The sequence below is a fragment of the Octopus bimaculoides genome, chromosome 1 (genome assembly GCF_046866305.1).
Source record: "Octopus bimaculoides isolate indiv1 chromosome 1, ASM4686630v1, whole genome shotgun sequence".
NCBI classification, from domain to species: Eukaryota; Metazoa; Mollusca; class Cephalopoda; order Octopoda; family Octopodidae; genus Octopus; species Octopus bimaculoides.
Window position 1 is genome coordinate 115,957,223 of NC_142928.1, and position 12,026 is coordinate 115,969,248.

Consider the following 12,026-nt stretch of genomic DNA (forward strand, 5'->3'; position numbering starts at 1 on the left):
AGGATGGTTATTTATTCTTCTTATTATTTTTATCTGCATATAGACTTCTTAAAAGTCTACTAATTAACTCCTATTGCCATTGCATTAATATTTTCACTCCTTCTATATAAATATAAAGTAGAATTAAGAGATGTGTGCTTGCACACGTACATGTGTATATACATATATGTACGCGTGTCTGTGTATATGGGGAGATATACATAGCACGCGTTTGTGTGGGTGTACGTGTGCATGCACGCCCTAGCCTCTTGACCAGTTAGTGTCTATCCAACCATAGCTAAGCCTAGATAGTTTCAAACTATAGTTGTCCAATTAGATGGGTGGAATTAACTGTAGAATTTAACCCTCCCCCAATAGCAGCAGAACGTTCTACCCATTGAAAGAAGCAACAGGATATCCTAGACCGCAAAGTTAGAAAGTTTGGCATATTATTATTATTGTTGTTGTTGTTATCATCATCATCATCATTATCACTGTTGTTGCTACTAGAACATTAATAACTCGTATAAAATGAACCTCCACATAAACCCATCCAAAATATACAGAACTGACACGCATACACTCAGCAAAATTTCTTTAAAAAAACACATACAACTTCCAAAACATGGTATATAGCACTGATGCCGGGAACCGCGTACGTAGTGGAATGCCCCTGATGCGTCGAGCGATATGATATGCTTGAGAAGACCTGTTGAGTCAAGTAAAACCGATATCATAGCTGTGGCAAATCGTCCAACCCATGCTAGCATGGAAAGTGGACGTTAAACGATGATGATGATAGACTTGCCCAAATGCATCAATAAATTAACATCAATATATTTTTCACCTTTGTTACAATCATCTAAAATGGAAGCGTTAAAATGCAATACTAAAGCAGTTTTGCTATTCAACTTCAAAAATGGATGTAAAGCAGCTGAAACTGCTCACAATATCAAGAAAAATTTTGGTGAGGAAATGACCAGTGAGTGGTCAGCTCGAAAATGGTTTAAACAATTTTACAGTGGAGACCTGAGCCTTGAAGATCATGAGTATTGTGGATGCACATCTGTCATGAATGACTGTCAATTAAAGACCGCCATTGAGAAAGTTCCATGCAAAACCACTCAAGAACTGGCAAAGGAACTTTAAGTTAGCCAGAAAACTGCCTGCAACTATTTGCATGCAATCGGAAAATCAAAAAAGCTTGAGAAATGGGTACCACACGATTTGAATGAAAATTAGAAAATGCACAGATATGGAATTTGCTTGTGCTTCTTCTCCATAACCGTATTATAACTCGCAATGAAAAAATGGATTCTGAATGATAAAAAATAATGTTCTTCGCAGTGGTTGGACCAAAATGAAGCAACAAAAACCTTCCCTAAACCTGAGCTCTTCAAAAAGAAGGTTATGGTAACTGCTTGGTGGTGTACTGCTGGACTCATCCACTCTAACTTCTTAAAACCTAGAAAAATCATCACTGTAGAAACATATTGCTATGAAATTGCCAAAATGAACGCAAAACTGCTACTCCTCTATCCCAGACTAGTCAACAGAAGAGAGCCAATCATTCTTCATGACAATGCTCAACCACACGTTTCATTAATGGTGCTCCTGAAGTTGAGGGAACTTGGCTATGAAGTTCTTCCCCACCCAGCTTATTCCCCAGACCTTTCTCCTACCGACTACCACTTTTTCAAGCACCTTGATGGCTTCCTGTGAGAGGAGTTCAAAAATCAAACCAGTGCTGAAAGTACGTACAAAGAGTTCATCAGCTTCAGAACTCCAGATTTTTATGTTACTGGAATAAACAAACTTGTAACTCATTGGCAAAAATGTGTTGATTGTAATAGTACTTAGTTTGATGAATTAAATTTCCACATTGTTGAAATATATTGTGATGAATTTCATGTTTCAGAATGTTGCTTATTTTTTACATATATATTGCATTCTTCGTCCATTTCCGGCTGTTGCCTCCACACCTGTTCCCCACCCTCTCTCTCAGACTTTCATTAGTTTATTCCAAGTGTTTGGCAGCTGATGACACTCGAAAATATGCACAGCTAAGAATCTCTAGCTTTTTAATTGCCTCATTCATTCAAACTCATCTAAAATAATTCTTCCTTGTTTGTTCTAACCCTACAATGACTAACCTTGTTTCTTGGCTACATATATATATTTATTTCGTACTTTTCTCTATAGTAACTCCTTCTTGTTCATTCTTGCCTTTAAAATGACCTTTCAAAAACTGTAAACTTCTATATTAACTCATCAAATAACTTCCAAATTTGCAATCTTCCCCTCTAAAATAATAATCTCTTCCCTTGTTTCTTGACTACATATACATATTCCGTAGGGTTCACTAAAATAATTTCTTTCTTTTCTGTCTGTATTTCTCTTATCTCTTGTTGCAATGGCTATTCCCTGTTATTTCTCATTGAAGCCTAGGGCAAAGGCTGCGTTCTTCATCCATTTCCGGTTGTTGCTTCCACACCTGTTCCCCCCACCCCACCTCTCTTAGACTTTCATTAGTTTATTCCATGTATTCGGTGGCTGATGACACTCGAAAATATACACAGCTAAGCTAAGAATCTCTCCTGTATTTTTTTTTTTAATCGCCTCATTCATTCAAACTTATCTATTCTCTAAAATAATTCTTTTTTGCTTGTTCTTACCCAACGATGACTAACCTTGTTTTTTGGCTACATATATATATACGTATTTCGTACTTTTCTCTAAAATAATTCCTTCTTGTTTGCTCTAGCCCTTACAATGACCTTTAGTATCGGTGGTTGCACCCACCCTTTCTCACCCCAACCACCAATACTGGAAATCTCTTTCTCTTTCTTACCGGAAATTTCTTTCTCTTTCGGGACATCCAGTTGCCCTTCCCCTCTCTCCTTTCTCTTCACCCCCACATCTCTAGACTAACTAAACCGCATAGTAGCCTACTTACTTTTTATTTATTTACACATATCTGCAGCATCAGTAATGCTTTACCCACTAGGCTCATAATGCTTATATTTACAACACTCCAAACACTTTCATATACAATGCCCCCACCACCGTAGAAGTAACAACCTTAACAACTCTAACACGTTTGAATGACAGAAGGTTAAAAGCAAGAAGAACTATTATGACCTGAAGGGGTTTGTGTGTTGTCTACCTTCCTACTTATTAGGACTTTGGTTTTAGCTAGGTTGACTCTGAGGCCCTTTGATTCTAGTTCCTGCTTCCACACCTGAAACTTCTCCTCTAGTTCTGATAGTGACTCAGCAATTAGTGCAACATCATCAGCATAGAGGAGCTCCCAGGGGCATACTGTCTTGAATTCCTCTGTTATCACCTGGAGGACTATGATAAATAGGAGGGGGCTGAGGACAGAACCTTGGTGGACCCCTACCTCTACCCGGAATTCATCACTGTACTCATTTCCAACCCTCACCTGTACATGGTTCGCACAGCTCTCACTAACCATTCTTCTATCCCAAGTTTCCTCATTGACCACCAGATAAGGGATCGGGGGACCCTGTCAAAGGCTTTCTCTATGTCAACGAAAGCCAGGTACAGATGTTTATCTTTGGTTAGGTATTTCTCCTGCAACTGTCTTACCAGAAATATAGCATCAGTGGTGCTTTTCCCTGGCACGAACCCAAACTGCATCTCATCTAAACTGATTCGCTCCCTCATTAGTTGGGCTATGACCCTCTCCATGACTTTCATTACCTGAATTAACAGCTTGATACCTCTGTAATTATTTGTATCTAAAGCGTCACCTTTACCTTTGTAGCAGTTGACTATGGTGCTGCTACACCAGTCGTTGGGTATGACTCCTTCATGTATCACCTGGTTCGCAATACGAGTGACTAGGCTATAGCCGACACTGCCAGATATTTTGAGCATCTCTGCAGTGATTCCTGATGGGCCGGGGGCTTTCCCTGTCTTCATACTCTTAATTGCTTTATCTATTATGGTACTGTCAACTCGGATAGCAGGTCCCTCTGTTGGGTCGACATACGGCATACTTTCTTTCTCCCATTCATTCTTTTTAAAAAATGTTTTAAAAGATTCAAAACTCTGCAAAAATCTGGTACAAATTTATTCCTATGTCAACATTTCTGTATAAAGCTATATTTGACCGTCAAGTTTAAGTCAAACATATAAGTTGCCATACATTTCTTCAGGGAATAATCTTTTAGAACAAACAAACAAACAAATCAGACAAAAAATCAAAATTTGGAGATCAATACCGTATTTCTAGATTTCTTCCATATTCAAATTTAACATTAAATGGCTCATTTCTATTTCTGTTCCTTTCTAAACAAAGTCCATTAAGGGGAGGTAACCCCTTGCCATATTATAAGAATTGTTCACAATTTTTTACTTAAATTTCTATTCTAATAGGAATTAAATTATATTATCTTAGGAGCTATTGTAAAGCCTACAATTCCTATTGGTAAATTGTACATTGATATGCCTGCCTTAAGAGCTAATATTATACTACATTGTACTATAAAATATAAATAACTCTCAATTACAATAGGAATTATTATCTCTAGGAGCTTTTTCAAAAACCACAGCTGCTATATGTAAGTTACATATTAATATATTAATATGGCCTGCTTTAGGGCCTAATATTATACCTTATGCACTCTAGGTTATAAATTATAAATAATTTTCCATTAGAATGGAGATCAATAGTGTGTTATCCTACCTCTAGGAGACTATGCAAAACCCACAATTGCTATTGTCAAGTTATACATTTATATAGCCTGCCTTAAGATCTAATATCACACTATATTGTACTATAAATTATAAATAACTCTCCATTATAATGGAATCCATACTAAATTGTGCCTTGAAGTTAATGGCAAAACCACAGCCGCTATTTGTAACTTTAATATTTTAATATAGCCTGCCTTAATGTCTAATATTATATTATTATTATTATTATTATTATTATTATTATACTACAATCAGTTTCAATATAGTAAACCTCTTTGTAACCTGTCCAATTTAATGCCGAATTAAAGAATTGAGCTTCATTATTAAAAATCCTATTATTAGCAGATAATCTGGAGAGTCTTAATGAAATATTTTTAACTAAATTATCAATAATACCTCTAGAATGGTTACTACAATGTACTATAAATTATAGTCAATTCTCTATTACAATGGAACTCAATCCTCAATTGTCACTAGGAGTTTTAGTAAAGACCACAACTGCTATTGGTAAATTATACACTAATGTGGCCTACCTTAAGACCTAAACTTATATTGTAATTTACTATAAATTATAGCTAATCTTCAACTACCATGGGAATCTATACTATATTATCTTTAGAGGCTTTTACAAAATCCCTGCTGCTATTGGTAAATTATATTAGTATGACCTGTCTAGAGACTAACTACTACGGTATAATGTACTATAGTACCCTGTCATATTGCAATTTTATTTAAACCAGCGAAAAGTGTGTCTTAAAAAATGTGTACATTTTAGAGCATTATTTGTTAGTTTATTTACCCTTAGAGAATAATATGTAATAAAGTTCTAAGGTACATAGCGAACAGTATTTCTTACCCTTATTGTATGGGAATGATCTCGCGATAACCGGCCATTCTAACAAATATTGCTTTTTTTTGTTCTTTGAGTTCCCAGATGAATTTACTAAGGCTAGTGCTTGCTATTTTCCTTCTATCTCTAAAGGTACTATAATGATTAGATATTCTTTTACAGATTTGTCCCGAAGTACATCCCAGGTATCGCCTAACATCTGTCTGAGTCCTTACCTTACATTGATAAACTACATTTCTAACTCTCGCATTAGGGCCTTCAAATTTCAATCTTCTAGGGTTGACCTCTGTTACTGTAATCAAATTCTGATTATTACTATCATTATCATTATTATTAATACCGCCATAATAATAATAATAATAATTATTATTATTATTACCATTTATATCAGGGTTCATATCCCTATCCACCCCTATTTCTTTAGATTTCAGTATTTTAAAATTATGGGCTGCAATTATTTGTGCTAAATTCATAGTGTTCGAAAACCCAAATCTAATGATATGTGCATTAATAATTTTACCATAGTGTGAATTCTTTGGGAAATGTCTAAATTTTGCAATCAAGTTACTTTTAATATTCCTCCCAAATGGGATTATGAACCACACATTTTCATCTTTAGTATTATCAGAGTTACCAGTATCATTCTTAAAAAATTTTAAATTACCTATGTTACGTTTATGGAAATTCTTGGGTTTATTTTCCTTATTTCCATTGAGTTTATTCTTATGCCTATTATTGTTATCTGTCTTAACGTTGTTGCTATCAGTTTCAATATAGTAAACCTTCTCTTTGTAACCTGCCCTATTTAATGCCGAATTATAGAATTGAGCTTCATTATTAAAAATCCTATTATTAGTAGATAATCTGGAGAGTCTTAATGAAATATTTTTAACTAAATTATCAATAATTTTTCTAGGATGGTTACTCGATTTATTTATATATTTTAGGTTAGTTAAAGGTTTATGATATGGTCTCTATGTCTCATTTTTAATATCTAATGTTACATCTAGCCAGTCTACCCTTAATCCTCTGCAGTTTCTGGTTGGAGCTATTCCTACTATATAGAAGGCAGTCATCCCTATATAGACCCCCCCCCCTCCTAATCATAGGGAATTGATCATTTAATTCATAAAGAATGAAGGAACCCACCATATCAGCTATTTGTGCTGAGTCAGAGCTCCCCATGGGGACATCGAAAGCATCTGGTGTATCCTTCCGTATTCATACTTTATCATTAAGACTAATAAAAGACTTTCTAGCAGCTGTTATCACTTTAAATTCTTCTCTACTAAATCCAGCCTTCTTATGGAAAAACCACATTGCCTTATTTAATATGATCAGGTTAATGGATCCATAAAAATTAGCTATATCAAATTGAATGAATTTAGTATTTTTTTTTTGTCCTCAATAGAATTAAACCATCTGATTACTTGGTCTGTACTTGACCATAAATTTAACTTCAACCTATCTACTATCGTAGTTATGTACTTATTGATAATATTTTTACTTAATATCCCTATGTCCGATTTTGTTGGGCATATAAGCCTTAAAGATGGTTGTGTCCAAAAATTCACTTTATGATCTTTAAGAATGAATCTCGGTTCTTTTGGTATCAAGGGTTCTGTCCTATCTGTCTGGTTGTATTTTTCCATTATCTCTTTGATTTCCATATTTGCCTTCTTAAGTGTATTTTTATTTATTACCTTATAACTTTTCTCAATTTCTTTTTTCAGTAAGTCTTTGTAGTTCTGTCTGGTTAATTTATAGATGTTTCCTTTTTTGTCAGATTTCACCAGAATCTTGTCAGTGTTCCTTATTTCCTTAATAATTCCTTCTAGGTGTTTCAGGTGTTGGTTCATTCTTGGTGATCTATTAAATTTAATGTTCTTTACGACAGACCAAATATCTTCTTCAAATTTGTCTAATTTGTGGTTATACAGCGGATTTCTTCTAGACTTAAACAATCTCGTGTATCTTGATTCATCTTTCGATATGTCATTTTGTTGTTCTTTTTTATCCCAAAAGTGCGCCCTCCATCGAATTCTGTTTATAAAAGAATGTGTTTTTTGGATGAGCTGCTCAATATAAATCTTTTTTGGTGGGATGGGTATGTTTTTCATGGATGCGTCTATGTCAAAAACCTCCATTGGTAAACAGTTAGGTAGCTGTGTCTACTATAAGACGAGAGGTAATATATAATTTTTCATAGAAAACTATGTAATCGTTACCAATATAGCAGGAGATTTCACCGCAAAAAAAATCTAAATTAGACTCCTTAGAGATCGTTCTCCTTGTTTATATATCCAAAGTTTTAAATTTTTACATTTAAGAGAGAGATTTGACGCTAATATCCATTATCAATGTAACTTATTCCTATGTCAACATTTCTGTATAAAGCTATATATATATGCATGCACACACATATATATATATATATATATATGTATACATGTGTATATATATACATATACACACACACACGTACGCATATAGACATACATACATAAATATATCATAGTGAAAGTGTTAATAGTTTCACTATTAAAACTGAAAGTATTATCTCGTTACAATAGAGATGTTATTGTTTCACTTTTGACACGTAATACTGAAATAGTGTAAGAAATTAGGGATTGCTCCAGGCTCACATTAAGCAAGAAGGTGAAAATTTTTTTGGCCCATGACACTGCATGGATCCTAAGCAAAGTATGTGTAAAATTTGCATGAAATTGGTTGGGTACTTCTTGAGTTTTAGTGATGCATACATACAGACAAATACATATTCTCAGTTTTATATATACTAGCAGAGATACCCGGCCTTGCTCGGGATTAAAATGGCATAGTTTTTTATTGTTTTACTTGTTTCAGTCATGTGGATGTGGCCATGCTGGAGCACCACCTACTAATTATTCTATCAGTGCCTTTTTGCCAAACCACTAAGTTATAGGTATGTAGACACACCAACATTGGTTGTAAAGTAATGGTGGGGGTACAAAAACACGTGCACACACACACTAATATACACATATATATGACTGTTCTTTTAGTTTCTGTCTACGAAATCCACTCACAAGGCTTTGGTGGGCCAGAGGCTATAATGTATATAGTGGTGAGGGTTGATGGGCAGGTGTACTTGTAAACATTAACCGATTTGGCTGGTATTTCTAGCACGTCCTGCCATCACTGAACAGGTATTTGCGAATAACTATTATGTGGTAGCAGCACATGCTACACTAGCCCTTACCAGTGTGCGCAGTAAAAAATCTGATTAAAAACAATCGAGAATTTGCAAACGTTATTGTCGGGCCTTTCGTATCATTAATAATGTTTGATACAAGTTACTGCCCCTTGTATCATCTGCCATAAGATAGATATATATTGTTGTGGCCGATGCTAGTACTGCCTGACTGGCACCGATGCAGGTGGCATGTAAAAAGCACCATTCAAGTGTGGTCAATGCCTGTGTCACCTGACTGGCTCCTATGACGGTGGCACGTGAAAAGCACTATTCGAGCATAGTTGTTGCCAGTGCCGCCTGACTGGCTCCCATGTCGGTGACATGTAAAAAACACCGTTTGAACATAGTCGATGCCAGTGGTTGGCATTAGTAAGAGCATCTAGCTGTAGAAACCTTACCAGATCAGATTGGGGCCTAGTGCAGCCTCCTGGCTTGCCAGTCAGTCAAACCATCCAAGCCATGCCAGCATGGAAAGCGGATGTTAAACGATAATGATGATGATGGTGGTGATATATACACATACACACTCACACACACATGTGAATGTCATACATTTAAAATTAAAAGAACAATCTGCATTACTAAAGGCTTCTTCAACTTTATTTTAAAAAATCTCTTAAACTTCTTTGTCATTGTAAGGTTTTGCTTTCATTTTGTGAGAGACGGCTGTCACATAGAAATTGCCAGCTTCCCATTCCTGTTTTCTAATTGGGTAAAACTTATCAAAACTTTAAACCTCTGTATCATCTTTCTAAAATTTTTATGGAACAAATGAATAACAAAATTGGATTCAGTATGAAAAATTACATCAATATATCAAATTTGAAAAATTTCCCTTGATTTTAAAATTTCAAGATCTATGACAGCCTCAGAAAAGACTTGCCTTTCCTAATGTCATCCCACTTTACAGAGTGTCCTGGGTGCCTTTTTCATATCACCAGCACTAGCAAGGTTGCCAAGTAGCATGCAAGACAAAACCCTTTGATCGAGGTAGGGAGTAGTATTGAGAGAGGTGACTTTGTGCCAGGTGATAAGTTAAAAGAAAGACAGAAACAAGTGTCTTATTATAGAAGAGATACTTGACTACCCCCACTGGAAAGAAGAGAAGATGGAGATTAGGTGCCAGGGCATACCTTCAATGTACAAGCAGGTAAATGTGATGGGATGAGGACAGAAAAACAAATGACATATAGGGACATAGGATCGCATAAATTCACAAGAGGGTTAGGTAAATGACAGATGGTTAGAGGTAGGCAATTATTTATCTATCTCACCATCATTTAACATCTGTTTTCCATGCTGGCATTAGTTGGAGGACTTGGCAGGAACTGCACTGGGTTCCATAGTCTGTTTTGGCTTGCTTTCTACAAATAGATGCTCTCCCACTTTACTGAGTGTACTGGGTGCTTTTTACGTGGCAGTCAAAACACAATATCTTGTCTGTGTAAAGGTGCCTAAAATAATTTTTTTTTTTTTTTTTTAATCAAGATGTGGTTAATATTTAATTAAGTAGCTGATGATGCATTGTTTGTGAAAGATGTCAAAGATCAAGAGTATATAACATGAAATTAATGTTGATACTGATATTTTTATGTGGCTTTCCATTTGAAATAAAACATTTACTAATTGTTTTATTTAATTGTATTTCTTTTTTTTTTCTTTTTTTATAGTGATCTTCTACAGAATCCACTTCTTGTACCTGTTAAAGTTCTACATGGTCATGACTCAGTGAATGGTCTTGGAGTATTGGACTGCCAGTTCCACCCCACGCAACCCTGGCTCTTTTCTTCGGGTGCCGATGGCTACATTCGTTTGTACACTTAAAGAGAATTACTTTCTACATAGATATATTTTTCATCTTTACACTTATGCAGCAATCTCCATAATAAAACTACTCATAACACCCAAAATAATTCTATTGTTGTAGTTTACCAACAAGTTCATCATTAGTACAGCTGTAGATGCATCACTGAAATGATGTCCATGAATTTTACTAAAGGCTCACTAGTAATGAGTTGATAGTGAACTGATTAACAAACTTAATGCTTAAGTTGATGCTAATATACTGTGTATAGTTTGTTTGTTTAACCCCATAGCATTAAGTCTAATTTAACAAATGTAATGCTTATTTAAAATTAGTCATGAAGTAGTTGTTTATTTGTAGAATGACATTGTAGGGTAGATGTGAGAGGCTGGATCTGGCCAGTTCCAACATAAAACAGGTAGAATATTTGGGCCTGGTATGGTCAGAATCAATGCCAAAAGGTTAATCTGTTTTTCTTTGTTACCAAGATTTGATGGGGAATTGATTTTTGGATAAGATTTTCTCTTGTTGCTAACCCTCACCTGGTTTCCAAAATCACAGAGCAGCCAGTCATAATATCAACATCAGTCCTGCTTTGTCTACACCATCACTAGTGAAATGAGAAGATTCAGACAGATGCACGCGTGCACACACACACACTCTCTTTCTCTCTCTTTCTCTCTCTCTCTCTCTCTCTTGAATTCGTTACTAAGCATTAGTCAGTCTAAAGTGACAGTAAAGAGTGTCATGGTGCCATGCAGTGGGACTGAAATTTTAAGCCAAAAACTTGTGCCGGTGGCATGTGTAAAGACATTCGAGTGAGATCATGCCAGTGCCGCTAGACTGGCTCCTGTGCAAGTGGCACATAAAATACACCATTTTGAACGTGGCCGTTGCCAGTACCACCTGACTGGCCTTTGTGCTGGTGGCACGTAAAAGCACCCACTACACTCTCGGAGTGGTTGGCATGAGGAAGGGCATCCAGCTGTAGAAACTCTGCCAAATCAGAGTGGAGCCTGGTGTAGCCATCTGGTTTCTCCAGTCCTCAATTAAATCATCCAACCCATGCTAGCATGGAAAGCAGATGATGATGATGATGATGAATCAACATTACACTTTTAACATTGAAAATAACCATTATCTAAACCATCATCATCACCATCTAATGTTCATTCTCCATGCTGGCATGGGTTGGACAGTCTGAGAGGAACTGGCAAACGAGCTCCAATTGTTTGTTTTGAAATGGTTTCTACTGCTGGATGTTCTTAATTCCAACCATTTTACAGATTGTACAGGGTGCTTTTTATGTGACACCAGTACAGGTTCTTTTTTACATAGCATCAGCATGGGTGCTTTTCCAGCTCCTGCAGGATTACCGAGTAGCTTGCAGGACATGGACCTCTCAGTTGAGAGAGAATGAAAATGAGAGAAAA

At 35.9% G+C, this 12,026-nt stretch overlaps 1 protein-coding gene across 1 annotated transcript in view; it reads left to right on the forward strand.

The window, feature by feature from the left end:
- The window catches only part of LOC106874947 (ribosome biogenesis protein bop1-B), a 51,607-nt gene extending 40,908 nt beyond the window's left edge, over nucleotides 1-10,699 (forward strand). The window contains exon 19 of the mRNA XM_014922866.3: nucleotides 10,460-10,699. Within this exon, the coding sequence (XP_014778352.1) occupies nucleotides 10,460-10,613 (154 nt within the window). The 3' untranslated portion in view covers nucleotides 10,614-10,699. The remainder of the gene's footprint in view (nucleotides 1-10,459) is intronic.
- The last annotated feature ends 1,327 nt before the right edge of the window (nucleotides 10,700-12,026 follow it).